This window comes from Monodelphis domestica, chromosome 2, assembly GCF_027887165.1.
Source record: "Monodelphis domestica isolate mMonDom1 chromosome 2, mMonDom1.pri, whole genome shotgun sequence".
In the NCBI taxonomy this organism is placed as follows: domain Eukaryota; kingdom Metazoa; phylum Chordata; class Mammalia; order Didelphimorphia; family Didelphidae; genus Monodelphis; species Monodelphis domestica.
This window is the reverse complement of record NC_077228.1, coordinates 344,350,080-344,370,588: the sequence shown is the minus strand read 5'-3', so window position 1 is coordinate 344,370,588 and position 20,509 is coordinate 344,350,080. Positions and strand designations below refer to the sequence as shown.

The following is a 20,509-nucleotide window of genomic DNA, read 5'->3' as shown; positions in this document are numbered from 1 at the left end:
CAAGGAACAAAATCCAGATTTTCTGATTACTGGTTCATTGCTCTAACTATAAACATGTATAAACCACATAAAAAGATACCAGTTCTTTAAAGCATTGGGGTGGAGGGAGGTGGAGGAGACATAAAAAAAAAAGACAAGCTCATGAAATGAAAACCAAAGGTTATTAGAAGAAACCTGAAAATGTCAGCATGGTTTAAAAAAAATTGGACCATAGCAACTCCCACAGTGCAAAGGAAGAGGAAAATGAAAAAAATAAACCAACCCTATACATTCTATATGAAAGATAATAATGATGCAGCATCCATAGTATCTGATGCCTTAAGGGCATAAAATCATAAGGGGATTTTCAAAGTAGAATCAGGAAATAACAAAGGCAAAAAAATAAAAAAAAAACCAATCATTTGGAATACACACACACACACACATAGTCAGTAAAATAAAGGTTACAAGGACAAGGAAGTTAGTAGCAAGAGAGCCCAAGAACAGTTCCTAGTCATTTTAATCATATAGCTTGTGGCTGTGGGGTTTTTTCTTCTTTTTTTTTTCCTTCCAGATAAGTCTACAGGGAAAAGAGCCATTTCCCCCCATAACAAAGAAGGCATCATGAAGTTTCTTATGGAAAACTTCACTGGGAAGAAAGGATGGAGAGTTCATTTAAAGTTATATTACTTTTAGACTATTGGAATTTTGTACTCTGAATAGAAGTATAAGGAGAGGGGACAGTGATATACTTTTCTCAAAGGAAATACACCTTGCAAAGTTTTCCCTCACTCCTCCTTCCCAACTCAGATATTAATTAGCTGTCTTCCTCCCCAAATTATCTTCTACTTTCTTGCATGCCTGTAATGTTCCTCCAATAGAATCTAAGTTTCTGAAGACCAAAAAACATTTCATTTTGTTATTTTTTTATTTCCAATGCCAAGTACAATTCTCTCAATATATTAAGCATTTAATAAATGAAGTTAAAATGAATGATCTGTTATTAGTCCCCACTCTTCTTGACTTCTCTATAGCATTACCACTGTTGAGCTCTCCCTTCTCCTAAAAATTCTCTACTCCCTCAGTTTTCATTACAATACCTGCTTTTCATTATCTTCTTGTGAAAATATTCCTTCTCAATCTCCTTTGGTGTATCTTCACCCATGTACCACATTCACTAACAGTATGGATAGCCCAAGGCACTAACCTATATCTTCCTCTTATTTCTTTCTCTATTCTCTATCAAATTATATAGGTCTAATTTTCATTTCTATATAGATGATTTTCAAATATGTGCAGCAATACCTAGTTTCCATCAACAGTCTACTGGATATATTCACTTGTTGTCTAGTAGGCATTATCAAATTCGACATGTGCAGAACCAACTGATATCTCCCCTCAACTCATCCCTTCTCCAAACTTCCTAATTTCTGTTGTCACCATCCTTCTAGTCATTTAAGTTTACGAGTATAGTCAGATGTAACTTTTCTTCTGCTTCACCTTCTATTTTTAATTCATTTACCAAGTCTCATTGATTTCACTTCTACATTTTTATATACATTTCTACATTTTTTATATTTGATCCTAGAGGTGATATGGGGCTACTGGATTTTACTGAGTAGGAAGTAATTATGGTTTGACTTGGTTTTTAGGAAAATCATTTTCAGAGTTGAGTGGTATGGTGGGTGGACTGCAGCAGTAAGAGATGTAAGGCAAGGAGGCCAGCCAGAAGGTTATTACAATACTCCAGATAGGAGGTAAAAACACTTACAACAGGTTAGTTGTTTTGACATTGAAAGTGTATGTATAGGAGGAGTGTTGTGAAGGTAGTGACGGGTTATGCAGAGTAAATGTAAGGAAAGAATTGAAGATGACATAGAGGTTACAGGTGACTGTGTTCACCATTCTCATCTTTAAACTGAGTTTTGCTAAATGAAGCTCTAGCAGTTATTTGCATGGAACATAGGTGTGACAGAAGTTGGAAGAAACTGAAATCATGATGTGGCAAATGAGGCAGAAAAAAAGGAGTGGAACAGTTAAACGTACTCAAAAAAGAAACAAAATGTAAAGAGTAAGAAATTAGGTAGAATAAAGCCAATTTAAAAAGCAGACTTAATACCTGATATCTACATTCCTTAATGCCTCCTCTTTTTCTGGGTGGCGATCTGGTTCAAATAGAACAGATACCACTGAAGGATCTCTGTGTGGACTCCACCTCTGGTCTACATTACAAACAGATGAGATAACAGCTAGGATTACAGTCAAAAAGTTCAGGGTCCTCTTTCCATGGAAGGAAAAAGTCGGCTACATAACCCTGAAATTAAGCAGACCCCAGCAGGAGGCAACAGAAGAGACCCAGAACAGTTGAGAAACCACATGGGGAGATGGCAGTACATCAAAGAATCTCAACAGTTCACAACAGCCCACTGACATCATCAGACCAGCAGATGACATCAGTAGTTCAGTGGAGAAGCAAGCAATAACAATTGCAGCAAAAAGAGATTCAAAAGAGTACTTAGACCTAGAGGTTAGAGTCATCCTGGTTAGGTGTACCCTCTAACCTTGTATATGCCCTCTCCCAAGGGCATCCTTGTCATGTGTATTTCTATACATGTTGCCTCTTCTACCTGTAGTTTTTTAATCTTTGCTGTAGCACCTCCTTATGTTTGTGACATAAGAAAGATGGAATTTTCCTCATCTTTTATTTTTGCTATGCAAATGAATTAAGTGGCATTTTCTTTGGGAAATTTTCTGGTTCATTTTATAAAAGAAACATTGGTGAGAGCTTGTGAGCTGTGACCTTGAGTGGATTTTGATCTAAAATACACCTTGGAATATCCTTCAGAGATATCCTTCAGAGAATCCACAACTAAGCAGACCTGATACACATAAGAAACTTACCAATTCATGAAGTAACATCCATTGGAATCCATTTTAAAACATAAGAATTATTGAGTCAGCTGCTCTAAGAAAAATTCAGGCAGAAGATATAAACCAAAGACTGCTTAAAACTTACCACCTGTGGTATATACAGTATACTTTACAGTGGCAATTACTTCATTTTTTTCTGATGTGTCACACTGGAATGCTACTGGGTGATTTTCCCGGTGTACTTCAAAGATAGCTGAGTCATTGGGAAGAATGAGTGCTTGCTATTAAAAAAAAAGTCAGAAAAATGGAACATTTTTATGTATGCTTGGAAGAGAGAACAATTTTAGTCAACTTGAGAATGACCATTTTCTTTGGTTATTCTACTCAAATAATATTTAATAAGGTTTCTTTTTGAAATAGTGTACTTTTTAAAAAAATGAAGTTATTGTATTTTGATAATAGCTAAGGGAGTGAACTATCACAGACTCTGGCTTATTTGTCTATTTTTCAAAACGGCAACAAAGAAAACATGTGATTATTATAAAATTGCATTTGTTATTCTCTTTTTTAAAAAACAGCTTTTGTAGAGAAAGTTGTTCTGCAGTCATTAGACCTGGTACCAAATGAACTGTTCTACTATGAAGTGCCAAATTATAGGATCTATTACTCACCTGGCCTGGAACGAGCAGTTTCCATATATACTTGAATCGTTTCACTGGTGGTATATAAATACAAGAAAGTTTCGCAGTAGAAATGTTTTCTGAAATTGGTCTATTCCCTAAGGGAAGAAAATTTTAGTTAATACATAAAATATCCTAAAGTTTCTGTGATCATAAATTGCTATATAAAATATTCAAGAAATTTTGAAAAAATTACATATACATGTCTGTATTTCTATAGCAAAAGTTATAGTTTGATAGATAGACAGATAGACAGACAGATAGATAGATAGATAGATAGATAGATAGATAGATAGATAGATAGATAGATAGATGTAAAACAGAGGAACCCAACCTTCAATTGGAACATATTTTCATTTCCTATTTCCCATTTCATTCCCTAAAGTTCTGAGATCATCAGTGGCTAGAGATGAAAGAGTCATATGCCCATTGCAATGTGTCTAATATTGGTGAGGAAAGAGTCATTATTGATTCTACTCTGAAAATTATAGCAAATTTTGGATACTAAGGTATAGTGACAGCAATTGGCTTAATGTATATTATTAGATCCCAAAATGACTGGCTGAAGATCACTACTATACACTGAAATAGGGAGGAAGAACAATATGGTACAGAACAGGTTTCAGTATAAAGTTAAGCCATCAAGGCTTCATGTCTTCCCTACTGAAATATCAAGACCTCCTCAGTATAAGGGAGACTGACCTAAAAAGCCATTTTATAAGAAGACTCCTTTCTGAAACAGAGTAGTTTTTAAAAAATGAAGTTATTGCATTCTGACAATAGAATTGGTGTACCTTGGACTTTAAGGATAAGGAGATGACAATTCAATATTATATTATTCAGAAAATCTTTAATATTACAAGCACATCTGAGCTCCGGAAACAATGCAAAAAAATGAGCTAACTTAATTTATGAGCTAGTCTAAGTTAAAAATGACATCTTAAATATCACTGATTTAACTTCTATTCCACTAGATAATTTTTTTCAGATTTTCTGTTTTAATTATAATTTTAGCAAACTTAAAGTTTGTATATTAAAAGAAAAGAAATAAGACTATGTGAATCTGAATGAAGGGTTGTGTATGAGTATGAATATGTGTGTACATATATGTAAATGTATACACACATACAAATATATTTGTTGTTGTTCAGTCATTTTCAGTTTTTTTCGACTCTTCATCACTCCATTTGAGATTTTCTTGGCAGGTACTAGAGTGGTTTGCCATTTCCTTTTCCAGCTCATTTGACAGATGAAGAAAGTGGGGCAAGCAGGGTTAAGTGATTTGCCCAGAGCTGCACAGATAATAAGTGTCTAAGGCCAGATTTGAACTTAGGAGATGCGTCTCCCTGACTCTAGCCCCCTACTCTCTCCACTGTGCAACCTAGCTGCCCACACCTGTGTGTGTATGTGTACACACACACACACACACACACACACACACACGTGTGTGTGTGTGTGTATGTATATGGAGAGTAGTGTCAGATTTTATATTCTTGTGCTGAAAGATCACTGCAGATAATAACAGAAGCCAAGAAATTGAAAGATGGCAGGAAAACTATGGCAAATCTGGACAACACCACTAGAAAGCATCACTTTGCCAACAAAGGTTTCTATAGTCAAAGCTATGGTTTTTCTAGTAGTAAGGTATGACTGTGAGAGTTAGACTATAGGGAAAGCTGAGTGCTACAGAATTGACATTTTGACACTTTTGAATTGTGGTGCTGGAGAAGATTTTTAAGAATTTCTTGGACAGCAAGGAGATCAAATTGGTCAATACTTAAAGAAATCAATTCAGACTCTTCTTTGTAAGGACAAATACTGAAGTCAAAGCTTAAATACTTTGACCATATAATGAGAAGACAGAACTCATTGGAAAAGATTGATGTTGGGAAAGATTGAGGGCAAAAGAAGAAGTAGATGACAGAGGATGCGATGGATAAGTAGTGTCATGGAGGCAACAAACATGATCTTGGACAGATTTGGGAGATAGTGCAGGATAGAATAGCCTGGCATACTATGGTCAATGAGTTCACAAAGAGTCAGACATGTCTGAACAAGAACAAAATGGAAAGAAAGATTGAGAGTGTGATATAATATATATGTTTATGTGTGTGTATACAAATATATACATATATATATGTAGCAATACAAAACATTCTTTTATCCAAGGAATTAGACTGCAGTTAAATGCTTATTTCACCCCTCTTGTAGAAAATTTCCATTCTGTTTTCCTAGAATAAATGCTTTTACTTGGCTTTGCTCAAATACTGAATCTTACTTACATCCACAGTCTATTGGTCCTCTGCATTCTTCCACTCGAACAATACACTTTGATTCTCCTCCAGGACATCCATTTGTTAGTAAAACTTCTCTAATTCCAATGCCTTTGGTAGAAGGAAAACAAACACATGAATCACCAGCACAATGTTAAGAATAATCTTAGAGTTTCTTTCTTTTACATCTATTCTTTTCAAAGTGTAATTTTCTGGTCTTCTGATATTTATGTTTATTCACAAAGCTTGTAACTCCTGCTTTAGGCTACCAATATTGAATTAATCTATAAACACCTTTCACATGTAGCAAATGACTTAATTTGCATACTGGAAAGCACAATATTCTGGGAGATATAATATATTCCTTAAAGACATGTTTTGACTGTTAAATATGTGAATCCTTTAATATTTTCCAAACTCTTTGACTTTCCTAAATCAACTCAACATTTCAAAAAGGGAGCATACAGGTTTATTCAACTTAGCCTTTCATCATTCAGAATGCAATATGCTGATGACCTTATAATATAGTTGCAGGATGAAGAAAATTATACTGAAAGCTTATCATCTTCCCATTTGGCCTTTTAGCATTAAAGGAAGTCCTAATCCTCAAAGTTAATAATGTAAAAGATAAGAAGAGAAAGATTGAAGGTGGCAGTTAGAGGACTCCTAGACCACAGAAGAAAGTGGGCTAATATTTTTGATGAGAAGTAGAAAGGTATGATTATAGCATGTCTTCATTTGAAAGATTGAAATTATTTTCTAGAGAGAACCAACTCAAGATAAAATTTATAAATATCCTTTAAATAGGCATATTATTTATTTTTGCCAGGCTGTATATACTTAATTGATACTGAGTATTTAGGCATTTACAGATGATGGAAAAACCAAAAGAGAACTAATTTGTAACTTCAAATAGAACCAACTGCCTTGTTTTAGGACTTTTTGGATTTCTCCATCATGTCCTGATGCTCCAGGAAACTTAATAGAGGGAAATCACATTTTCCTGCAAGACTGCATTAGCCTTGTACTGACATCTCATTACTGCTCTCTGCCTTTCTGGTTGAATCCTCTAACTAGAGGACAGAACCATAACCTCCAAAAACTCTAGTCAAGGAAAGAAGTGATCACTGTCTTCTCCCTACCATTTGCACTGCCTTTGGACTTCTTTGTGTTTCTCCATCATACTCCTGAATAGGGTACCTTCTCCCCACTCTCTCAACTCTTACCCCTACTTTTGAGTGTCTTTTTTATGTTCTTTCTCCATTAGATTGAAAACTCTTTTAGGATAAGGATCTTTTTTTTAAAACTTGTATCCCCAGAGCTGAGTGAAGTTATGATGTGCCCAGAACATAATAGGTGCTTAATAAATATTTATTGACTGTTGATTGACAGGAAAAACACTAGTCATTCTAGGGAGATGAGAATTCTCAATTGAAAGAAGATTAATATTATTTAATATTACTGAAATATTGCTTCAAAGTCAAATGAGTAGAATTAATATATTTCCACTTTTTTTTTCATGTGGCCATCACTATATTAGGTGATCTTGATATTAGCTCTTATCAGAAATCCATAAATGGATGGTTTGTGAACCTTTAGAGAGGGAAATAATGATATCATGACAAGCTACCATGTAAACTATAGTTTCAAATATAGAAAACACTTGGAGCAGTCAGGAGTTGTTTATAACTAACTCAGGGAGAATACTGGTGATGGGGTAGATAGGTGAGAATACATTTTCAAAGAGAAAGAGCCTTTCTAGAATTATCAAAAACCCATGGGACATTCCTAACTTCTGCTAATTAACAGGAAAAAATAAAACTGGCCCAAAGAAACTTGGGGTAGAATATTTAGGTTTTTAAAAGACATAGGCAAGAATCTGAAATATCACTTTTCCTGATTGAAAGTAAGAATTTTAAAAGAGAAAGGTGAATATAGGGAATGACTATCTGGCCATGGCAATTATGTCAGAGGATAGAATTTGACCTTTTGGATTGTGGCACAAGATATAGAAATAACATATACTTGACCAGGGATAGAGTACATCCAATAAGAGAAAATTGTAATGGATTTTCTCTCTATTCTGAATGATCTTGTGAGGGAGTGCCTAGACACAGCTTCTAAGCAATAGAGAGAATCAGTTATGACATAAGAGAAATAATACTAGAAATGCTCAGAAATTTACAGAACACATGAATAGTGAAGAGGGATGGAAATAATATTTTCAGTCTCGGTTATCTATATACCAATGCCAAAATTGTGAATACTTAACAAAATGTATTAGATGCTTTAACTCAAAGTAAAATGACCTGATGATATCAGTGAAACTTGGTCTGATGACATTCAGGAATAAAATGTAGAATGATAAAAGTACATATTCAATACCATAAGAATTCATTGTTTTTGATATATTCAATACACTGTTAGACACTGAAGAGAAAAATAAATTAAGTATTTGCCTTCAAAGAGCTTACATTCTTGGGAGGTGGGATGTGATATATGATGTACAGTACACAAATAAGTAAATACAAAGCACATACAATATAAGTTCAAGAGAGGGCAACCCTAGGGAAATCACTTAACCTCTGTTTTCTTCAGCTCTTGACTACAAAGTATGAAAAATACTAGCATCTACTTCCCAGAGTTATTATGAGGATAAAATGATATAATACTTGTAAAGTTATTTTGCAAACCTGCAAGCATTATATAAATTCTATTGTTTATTACTAATAACTGAGGATACTGAAAAAAAAAAGACTGGCAATAAGGAATAGTATTTGAACTGATTTCTAAAGGAAATTAGCAATTCCAATAGACAATGAGGAAGAGAGTAACCATTCTAAGCACTAGTAACAATATGCAATAATACATAGGCAAGAGATTGCTCTGAATAGAGAACAGCTAGTGCACTACTTGTTTTATTGGACTGGAAATATGAAATAAATATGAAATATTTATTATTCATATAAAATAAAATTATTTTCATACAAAATAAAAAATGTTAAAGGAGGTAAGACAAGACAGAACCAAGATAGTGGAGAAGGTAGGCAGATATACTTGATCTCTACCAAAACACCCTCCAAAAAACTATGATATAATATCTCAAAACAAATTCTGGAGCAGCACAACCCACAAAAACACAGGTTGAAATATTTTTTCATCACCAAACAACTTAGAAGGCCAGCACACGAGATTTATTGTACAAGGATGAAGGTGGAATGCAAAGTAGCACACCAAGATAGGCCTAACTGTGGCAACAGGTCTTAGCGGTGCCTGAATCGGCAGCAAAGGTTTACAGAGCTCTGAACCAAAGACAGTAAAGGGGGTTAGATAACTGTTCAGAAGGAGATTATTGGGGTCCCTTTGCTGACCCTAGATGTAAAACTCTTATCACATTGCCAACACATAGATCCAGATCACAATCCTGGGTCTGAGCCTCAGGGTGAGGAAAAGCACTAGCATACACGAATGCTTGTGGACAGAGGAAAGCAGAGGACCCTGGTCACAGTTCCAAGGAGTAAAAGAATGCTTGTACTCACAGACCAGAGCATAGACTAGGAGAGTATTAAACAGAATTCTTCTTAGGTCATACCATTTTGTAAAAACTGATAGTAGATAGATCTCCACAGCTACTTCTGAAGGCACCTGCTCAAAGAACCTGAATCTTGGAATAGTATTCCCTTCACCACAGTTATAGAACCCAACTTTACAAGTTTGTAGTAATTAAAAGAAAAGAAAATAGCTGGAAAATGAACAAACAGCAAAAAAATGATACTCAACAGAAAAAGTTATTTTGGTGACAAGAAAGGCCAAAACATAAACTCAGAAGAAGACAACAAAATCAATACTGCTATATCCAAAGCCTCCATTAAAATAAAAGAAAAAAAAAAGGAATTGCTCTCAAGCCCAAAAAGGATTAGTGAAAGAATGCAAAAAGGATTTTTAAAATCAAATGAGAGATATAGAAAAAAATTTGGGAAAAGAAATAAGGATGGTACAGGAAAATCATGAAAAAGAGTTCACAGATTGGTAAAGGAAGAACAAAAAAAAATGCTGAAGAAATTACTACTTTAGAAAACAGAATAGGTCAATTGGTAAAAAAAAAAAGATACAAAAATTCAAGGGAAAAAAGAGCTTCTTAAACAGCAGAATTGGCCAAATAGAAAAAGATATATAAAAAATGCAGGGAAGAGAAGAACTTCTGAAAAAACAGAATTGGCCCTATGGATAATGTGGTACAAAAATTCAGTGAGGAAATGAAGTTTTTAAAAAGCAGAATTGGCCAGATGGAAAGGGAGTTACAAAAGCTTACTCAAGAAAACCATGTCTTACAAAAAACTGGAAAATAAGAGCATGCCCTCCAATTGGGGAATGGCTGAACAAATTGTGATATATGCTGGTGATGGAATACTATTGTGCTCAAAGGAATAATAAACTAGAAGAATTACATGTGAACTGGAATGACCTCTAGGAACTGATGCAGAGTGAAAGGAACAGAACCAGGAGAACATTGTACATAGAGACTGATACACTGTGGTAAAATCAAATGTAATGAACTTCTCTACTAGTAGCAATGCAATAATTCAGAACTATTTGGAGGGACATATGAGAAAGAACACTATCCACATCCAGAGGAAGAACTGTGAGAAAAGAAACACAGAAGAAAAACAACCGCTTAATCACATTGGTTGATGGGTCTATGACTGGGAAAGTAGACTCTAAATGTCACCCTACTGCAAATGTCAGTAATATGGAAATAGGATTTGATCAAGGACACATGTAAAACCCAGTGGAATTGTGTGTCAGCTATGGGAGGGGGGTGAAGGAAGGAAAGAACATGATTCTTGTAACCATGGAAAAATATTTTAAATTAACTAATTAAATAAAATTTTGAAAAAAAATAAAGAATAGGAAATATGCATTTTACAAAAACATAGCTATGAAATGAGTTAAACATGAAGCTTTCCTTTGTTATCAAATGATAGGAGTGGTCTTTAGGACATCTGACTAAAAATAGTTTTCTCCTAAAAAAAAGAGAAAGAAAATCATGTCTTAGTAGGAGTTAGAAAGAGAAAACTCCATTTAAAATTACTCTAGATGAAATATAAAATTACTCTAGATGAAATAAAATATTTAGGAATCTATCTGCCAAGACAAAGACAGGAATTATATGAACACAACTACAAAACACTTTTCACACAATTAAAACTAGATCTAAACAATTGGAAAACATTAATTTCTCCTGGGTAGGATGATCTGATATCATATGGCAATACTGCCCCAATTAATCTATTTATTCAATGCTATACCTATCAAACTACGAAGAAATTTTATAGAATTACAAAAAAATTAAAACAAAGTTCATCTGGAAATACAAAAGCTCAAGAATATCAATGGAAATAATGAAAAAAAATGTGAAGGATGGAGATCTAGCAGCACCAGATCTTAAAATTTACTGTAAAGCAGTGGTCATCAAAACAATGTGGTACTGGCTAAGAGACAGATGGGTACATAAATAGAATAGACATGGGATAAATAACCTCAATAAGCTAATGTTCAATAAACCCAAAGACCTCAGCTTTGGGGACAAGAATGCACTATTTGACAAAAGCTGCTGGGAAAACGGGAAAGCAGTATGGGAAAAATTAGGTTTAGATCAACATCTTCCACCCTATGCCAAGATAAATTCAAAATGGGTATATGACAAATATAAAGAGTGAAATCATAAATACATTAGATGAACATAGAATAGTATACCTGTCAGATCTGTGGGAAAGGAAGGAATTTAAGACCAAGCAAGAGATAGAGAATATTGCAAAATAAAAAATGAATGATTTTGATTATATCAAATTTAAAAGGTTTGTACAAACAAAACTAATGCAACCAAAATTAGAAGGAAAGCAACAAACTGAGAGATCATTTGTATTACTAAACTCTCTGACAAAGGCTTAATTTCCCAAATATATAAGGAACTAAGATAAATTTACAAAAAAAAAAAAAAACAAGCCATTCCCCAATCAACAAATGGTCAAGGGACATGAATAGTAAGTTTTGAGACAATGAAATCAAAACTATCTATAAGCACATTAAAAAGTATACTAAAGAGGTGGAGTCAGTATGGCTGCTTAACAAGCCACAAAAGTTCAGACTTTGGAAGACCCTTTCTTACCGATTACAGACTGAATGCTCCTAGGACACCGAAATTCAAGCTGAGCAACAGGACAGAGGTGGGGAACCCTCCTTCTGGACTCAAATCAAAAGGTATGCCCCCCAAAAGCCGGAACCTGAGAATACTTGGGTCTAAGAGGAAGGCAGAGGGAAGATCCCAGGACCGCTCCCCCCCAACCCAGAAGGCTCAGCCCCCAGTACAGCGGGAACTGTGAGCAGGCAAAGATGCTGGTTTGGAGGGCCTACCTTTGAGCAGTGGGGCGCTGGGCACCGAGGGTCCAGCATGGACAGAGGGGAGGTAGCCAGGGATAGGCCGGGGCTGTGGCTGGGTCCCTCCATCAGACTCCAGTCTCACCATTGCCTCGGGGCATATCCAGACCAATCCAGTTGAACATAATCCCATCAGGACTCCTCAGAGCTCAAGGAGGCAGGCAAAGGCACTGGGGAACCTTGCAGACAGAGGAGAAGCAGCTGGAGAGAACTGAAGAGAGCCTGGGCGGCCAAGCCTTCCAGGAGTCTTCCATCTCAGAGCACATACAGCCCAACCCAGTTGAACTTAATTGATCAAAAGCCTCCAGAGGACAGGGAAGCTAACATTCCTCCCCTAGAGACTGTACCAAGAGATCTGACAAAGCTCCAAGAGGGGAGACTGACAGCCCCAAAACAAAACAAAAAAAAATGAGAGGAGCAAGAGCACAGACAAATATGGGGAGCAAAAAAGGGGTACACCCGAGCAAACAACAGAAAAAGAAGAAAGAAATTACAATAGACACATTCTGCACAGGTAATGAGCAAAGAGCAAATGAAACAGGGGGAGGGATCAGCAAAGGAAAAATCAGAAATCCCAGCGAATTGGATACAGGCTTTGGAAGAACTCAAAATGCAATTCAAAACACAATTAAGAGAGGCTGAAGACAATTGGGAAAAGAACTTAAAAACTAAGATAAGTCATCTGGAAACAGAGGCACTTGAACTAAAACAAGAAAATAGTGTCCTGAAAGCCAAAATCAACCAGCTGGAAAATTAGGCAAAGGAGATGAAAGATGAGGCAAAGCAGATGAAAGATGAGGTAAAGAAGATGAAAGATGACCTCCAAAGAAAATCAGACCAAAAGGAAAAGGATGCCAAAAAACTAAGGATGAAATCCAGTCTTTAAGAACCAGAATACAACAACTAGAATCAAGTGACCTCACAAGGCAGCAGGACACTATAAAACAAAACCAAAAGAATGAAAAAATTGAGTAAAATATGAAGTATCTCATTCACAAAACAGAGAATTTAGAAAATCATTCAAGGAGAGACAATTTAAGAATCATTGGCCTACCAGAAGACCATGACAAAAGAAAAAGCCTGGACATTATTTTACAGGAAATTATTAAAGAAAACTGCCCTGATATCCTAGAACAAGAGGGAAAAGTGGAGATTGATAGAATCCACAGATCACCTCCTGTACTTAATCCCCAACTGACAACACCCAGGAATGTTATAGCCAAATTCAAGAACTATCAGACCAAAGAAAAGATATTACAAGCTGCCAAGAAGAAGTCATTCAGATACCAAGGAACCACAGTGAGGATAACTCAGGATCTGGCTGCATCCACACTGAAAAAAAGAAAGGCATGGAATAGGATATTCCAGAAAGCAAGGGAACTAGGTCTACAACCAAGAATCAACTACCCAGCAAAATTGACTATACTCTTACAGGGGAAAGTATGGTCATTCAACAAAATAGAAGAATTTCAAGAATTCGTAAAGAAAAGACCAGACCTGAACAGAAAATTTGATGTACAAGCACAGAACTCAAGAGAATCATCAAAAGGTAATTAAAAAAGAGGGGAAGAAAGAAAAACAAAACAAAAAAATTTTAAGAGACTCAATAAGTTAAAAAGATATGCATCCCTATAAGAAAAGAGGTCATTGGTAACTCTTAAAAACTGTTGTTATTACCTGGGCAGCAAAAAGAAGTACACTTAGAGGGAATAGTGACAAACTGTATAGGATGAAAGGACATGACATAAATAGGTATATAGATATATGCATCAAAAGTACATACACATGAGCATGCATACACACACACACACACACACACACACATATATATATATATATATATATATATATATAACTAGAACTTAAAAATAGGTTAATATTAAAAGAAATGGGAAAAGAAAGAAATGGGGGTAAATTTATACGTCATAAAGAAGCTCATGGTGGGAGGGGGGAGAACATCAATATGCTGGTCGGAGACAGGAAATACTCAACTTTTAAGTGCTTTGAAATTGACTCAAAGAGGGAAAAACAATCCAATCCATTGGGGGCAGAGAATAGATTTGTGCCCAATAGGGGAGTAGAAGGGTAACAAACGGTCTGGTGGGGAGGGAAGTAGTACAAGAGAGGGAGGGGGCGGGGGGTTAATTTTAGAAAGACTACAGGGAAAACAAGGTGGGGGATAAGAAGGGAGGTGGGTAGAAAGGGAAGTAAAATAAGGGTGGGAACAAGGGGGACTGTTTAAAAGCAAACATTGGTGTAGAAGGAAATAGTGAAAGAAAAGGCAGGAACAGGAGCAGAAATCAATATGCTGGGAAATACACAGCTAGTAATCATAACTCTGAATGTGAATGGAATGAACTCACCCATAAAACGCAAGCATATAGCAGAGTGGATTAGAATCCAAAGTGTACTGAATCCCTCCTTATTAGAGAAATGCAAATCTCAAAAAAAAAAAAAAACTCTGAGGTACCACCTAACACATGGCAGATTGGGCAATATGGCAGAAAAAGAAAATGACAAATGTAGGAGAGGATGTGGAAAAATTGGGACACTGATACCCTGTTGGTGGAGTTGTGAATTGGTCTAATCATTCAGAAGAGCAATTTGGAAATATGGGCAAAGAGCTTCAAAAGAATGTCTACCCTTTGACCCAGCCATACCACTGCTGAGTTTGTACCCCAAAGAGATAATAAGGAAAAAAACTTGAGCAAAAATATTTATAGCCACACTCTTTGTGGTAGCAAAACATTGGAAAATGAGGGGGTATCCCTTGATTGGGGAATGGCTGAACAAATTGTGGTACCTATTGGTGATGGAATACTATTGTGCTCAAAGGAATGATGAGCTGGAGGAATTCTATATAAACTGAAATCATCTCCAGGAATTGATGAAGAGTTAAAGGAGCAGAACCAGGAGAACATTATAGATAGAGACTGATACATTATGGCACAATCAAATGTAATGGACTTTTTCTACTAGCAGCAAATACAACAATTGAGGACAATTCAGAGGAACTTGTGAAAAAGAATGCTGTCCAGAGAAAGAAATGGAAATGCATTAGAAAAAATATGTGATCTATCACATAATGTGATAGGGATATGATTGGGATTTTGATGTTAAAGGATCACGCAACTACAGATATGAATAACACGGAAATGGGTTTTGAGCAATGATACATGTATAACCCAGTGGAACTGCTTGTCAAATTCAGGAGGGGGGAGGAAAGAATGGAGGGGGAGATCATGAATCATGTAACATGGAAAAATATTCCAAATAAAATGAGGGGAAAAAATTTTTTAAATAAAGACACTTTTAAAAAAAGAAAAAAATCATGCCTTAAAAATGAAAATTAGGTAAGTGGAAGCTTATAACTCCATAAAACATCAAGGAACAATCAAACAAAATCAAAAGAATGAAAAATAGAATAAAATGTGAAATATCTCATTAGAAAAACAATTGACCTAGAAAACAAATACAGAAGATTTATTTAATAAATCTAAGAATTGTTGGACTACCTGAAAGCCGTGATCAAAAAACAAGTTGAAACATCATCTTTCAAGAAATTATCAAGAGGACTTCTGGGTAAATATGGCTGCATTTTAGACACAGGAATCTACCTCTCCTCATCACCTACTGATATAGACTACCTTAAAAGCCAAAATAACCCAAATTCATATGAACAAAGGGACTCCATAGTAGGGCGCAGCATTGAAGGTATGTGGTATTTGGGCATGTCTACACAATAAGAGGGTGAAATAGCTTCCACCAAAATGTGAGCTGATCTACCCTCTCCCCCCCCACCTAAGGAGCCAGAGCACTAAATGCAGAGCCAGCAGGCTCTAGAATCAGTGAAGGAGCGAGGGGCACCTCTAGGTCCTTGGCAGCTGACTAAGACCACCAAAGATCTACCCCTGAGAGGAGCTAGACTTGAGACCCCAACAGGCTGAAGAGTGCAGACCTTGGGCAAGGAGATAGCATAGAAAAGGGCTGCAAACAGTAGAAGTTCCAGAGACTGGAGAGGTGGCCTCAGGCAAAAACCTCACTCCTTAGTTCCATATACAGAGAGTGTGCCTTCCTCACTAAGACTTCTGACTAGAAGGGGAAGGAAAAACCACCATAGAGATGGCAAAAATGCCTAGGTAAAACAACTTCCCAATACCAAGAAGAAAAAGAAGGCTGTGATCCTATGTAATTTTTATGGAGGAAAAATCCAAACTACAGAGGAAATAGCAGAAGAGGATGAGCAAATAAATGCATCAAAACCTTCCCAAAAAAATGGAAAGTAGCCACAAGCTCTTGAAGAATTTAAATCAGAGCTTTATGAAAAAGATGGAAGAATATTGGCAAGAAAAGTGGGAAATAGTTCAAAAAGGATATAACAGTTTAAAAGACAGGAACTCCCAACTGGAGAAAGAAGCCCAGAAATCAAGTGAAATGATAAATAAATTAGAGACCAAAATTAGACAGCTGGGACCCATTAAAAGCAGGCTAGACCAAATCAAAAGGGAACATCAAAAGATAATAGTGGAAAAATCTATCTTTAAAGACCAGAATTGGACAATTAGAAGTCAATGATCTCTCAAAAAAGCAAGAATTAATAAAGCAAAGTCAAAAGACTGACAACATAGAAGAAAACTTAAAATATCTCACTGACAAGAGGAAAGATCAGGAAAACCAGTCTCAAAGAGATAATCTGAGAATTATTGGTCTACCTGAAAACCCAGAAATAAGCAAATCTTGACACCATACTACAAGAAATTATGCAATAAAATTGTCCTGATGTTCTTCAACAAGGGGGAAAATTGATATTGAAAGAGTTCATAGAACACCCTCTATTTTAAATCCTCAAAAGACAACCCCCAGGAATGTAATTGCCAAATTCAAGAGCTTCCAAGCAAAGGGGAAAATTTTACAAGAAGCCAGAAAGAGACAATTTCGATATCAAGGAGCACCAATCAGGATTACACAAGATCTGGCAGCTTCCACACTAAAGGACCACAAGGTTTGGAATATAATATTCAGAAAGGCAAAAGAATTGGGTCTTCAACCACGGGTCACCTACCCATAAAAAATGACTATATACTTCGAAAGTATGGGCATTCAGTAAATTAAAAATAATAGAAGATTTCCAAGTATTTGTAAAAAAAATACCAGGACTAAGTGGAAAGTTTGATATCCAAACACAAAATTCAAGAGAAACATAAAAGGTAAATAATAAAGCGAGGGGGAAATGGAAAAAATGTTTTTTATTTTAATTTTCTTCTTTAAGGGCTTCAATAAGATCAAATTGTTTATATTAATAGATGGAAAAATGTTATTTGTAACTCTTAAAAATATATTCACTATTGTAGTAGTTAGAAGAATAATTCACAGGTAGAGATGGGGTAATAAGTGGTATAAGATTATATACAAAAAAAGAAAAAGGGAGTGGGGAATAGAAGATGGCACCAAGAGAAACTTGAAGGAATAAGATAAATAGGATCATCTATATCACACAAAGAGGCACATGGGAAGGGGAGGGGAAGAATAGTATTATAAGAAAGAGAGGAAGAGAGTGCTAATAGGTAATACATAAACATTACTCTCAATGAAATCAATTCTGAGATGGAAGAGCATCTAAATCCATTGGGGTATCAAATTCTATTTTACCCTACAGGGAAAGTGAGAAGGGAAAACCAAGGTGGGGAGTGGGGTGGGGAATAAAAAAATGGAGGGAAAGAGAGGGGGAAGGGAACTTAACAGACCTTAAAAACATAAGAAGGGAACAAACAGGGATGGGGTAGAATGGGAAGCATAATAAGGGTGAGGATTAGGAGGACTGATAAAAAGCAAACCACTGGCTTAAAAAATATAGTGAAAGAAGAAAGGGCAGAACTAGGAGAGTATATCAAAATGTTGGGAAATACACAAGTGGCAATCATAACTTTGAACATGAATGGGATGAACTCACCCATAAAACGAAAGCAAATAGAAGAGTGGATTAGAAACCAAAAGCCTACCATATGTTGTCTACAAGAAACACACATGAGATGAGTAGCCACTCACAGGGTTAGAATTAAAAGTTGGAGCAAAATCTATTGGGCCTCAACTGAGAAAAAGAAGGCAAGAGTATCAATGATGATATCTGACAAAGCCAAAGTAAAAATAGATCTGATTAAAAGAGATTGGGAATGTAATTACAGCCTGATAAAAGGCATTATAGACAATGAGGAAATATCAGTACTCAACATGTATGCACCAAATGGCATAGCATCCACATTTCTAGAGGAGAAACTAGTGGAGTTGAAGGAGGAAATAGATAGTAAAACTATATTAGTGGGAAACCTGAACTTTCTTCTATCAAATCTAGTTAAACTAAATCAAAAAAATAAATAAGAAATGGGTAAGAGATGTGAATGAAATCTTAGAAAAATTAGAGTTAATAGCTATATGGAGAAAAATAAATAGGGACAAAAAGGAATACACTCTCTTTTCAGCAGCACATGGTACATTCACAAAGATTGACCATGTACTAGGGCATAAAAACATGGCAAACTGCTGCAAAAAAGCAAAAATAATAAATGCAACCTTTCAGATAATCATGCAATAAAATAATAATTAGGAAGAGCACATGGAGAGCCAAATCAAAAATTAATAGGAAATTAATAATATGATTCTCCAAAATTGGTTCAAGAACAAATCATAGAAACAATAATTTCATTGAAGAAAATGACAATGATGAGACATCCTTTCAAAATCTATGGGATGCAGCCAAAGCAGTACTTGGAGAGAAATTTATATCCTTGACTTCATATATTAACAAATTAGGGAGGGCAGAAGTCAACGAATTGGACATGCAAATTAAAAAACTAGAAAGTGAACAAATTAAAAGTCCTCAGATGAAAAATAAATTAGGGATCCTAAAAATTAAAGGAGAAATTAATAAAATCAAAAGTGAAAGAACTATTGAATTAATAAATAAGACTAGAAGTTGGTATTTCAAAAAAACAAATAAAATAGACAAATTACTGGTCAATCTATTAAAAAAAGGAAAGAAGAAAACCAAATTAATAGTATCAGAGATGAAAAGGGAGCTTTCACCTCTAATGAAGAGGAAATTAAGGCAATCATTAAAAATTATTTTGCCCAATTATATGGCAATAAATATGGCAGTCTAAGTGATATGGATGAATATTTATGAAAATATAAATTGCCTAAATTAATAGAAGAAATAGAATACTTAAATAATCCCATATCAGAAAAAGAAATTGAACAAAACATCAAAGAACTCCCTAAGAAAAAATCCCCAGGGCCTGATGGATTCACAAATGAATTCTATCAAACATTCAAAGAACAACTAATCCCAATATTATACAAAGTATTTGACAGAATAAGCAAAGAAGGAGTTCTACCAAATTCATTTTATGACATAAATATGGTACTGATTTGAAAGCTAGGCAGATCAAAAACAGAGAAAGAAAATTATAGACCAAACTCCGTAATGATAAAAGATGCAAAAATGTTAAATAGAATTTTAGTCAAAAGACTCCATCAAGTGATCACGAGGGTTATTCATTATGATCAGGTTGGATTTATATCAGGAATGCAAGGATGGTCCAATATTAGGAAAACCATCCACATAATTGACCACATCAACAAGCAAACCAACAAAAATCACATGATTATCTCAATAGATGCAGAAAAAGCTTTTGACAAAATACAATACTCATTCCTATTGAAAACACTAGAAAGTATTAGAATAGAAGGGCCTTTCATTAAAAAAAATAAACAGCATATATCTAAAACCATCAGGAAACATCGTTTGCAATGGGGATAAATGAGAAGAATTCCTCATAAGATCAGGAGTGAAACAAGGATGCCAATTCTCACCTCTATTATTTAACATTGTACTAGAAACACTAGCAATAGCAATTAGAGAAGAAAAAGAAATTGAAGGTATTAAAATAGGCAACGAAGAGCCTAAGTTATCACTCTTTGTGGATGATATGATGGTCTACTTAAAGAATCCTAGAGAATCAACTAAAAAGCTAGTGGAAAAAACAAACCCACATAAGTCATCAGCATTTCTTTATATTTCCAACATATCTCAACAACAAGAATTAGAGGGAGAAATTCCATTTAAAATCACCCTAAACAATATAACATACTTAGGAATCTATCTGCCAAGACAGACACAGGAACTATATGAATATACTACAAAACACTCTCCACACAATTAAAACTAGATCTAAATTGGAAAAACATTAATTGCTCATGGATAGGATAAGC

At 35.3% G+C, this 20,509-nt stretch overlaps 1 protein-coding gene across 4 annotated transcripts in view; it reads right to left on the bottom strand.

Annotated features, from left to right (window-relative positions):
- SPACA1 (sperm acrosome associated 1) overlaps positions 1–20,509 on the bottom strand; it is a 65,379-nt gene that overhangs the window by 20,756 nt on the left and 24,114 nt on the right. For all 4 annotated transcript variants that reach the window (XR_008916613.1, XM_016431182.2, XM_056818578.1 and 1 more), the window contains 3 exons: positions 5,813–5,914; positions 3,522–3,628; positions 2,996–3,131 (listed from right to left, as the gene is read on the bottom strand). Coding sequence is in view for 3 of the 4 variants with exons in the window: in XM_016431182.2 (XP_016286668.1) it covers positions 2,996–3,131; positions 3,522–3,628; positions 5,813–5,914 (345 nt within the window). In the remaining variant the exon portion in view is untranslated. The remainder of the gene's footprint in view (positions 1–2,995; positions 3,132–3,521; positions 3,629–5,812; positions 5,915–20,509) is intronic.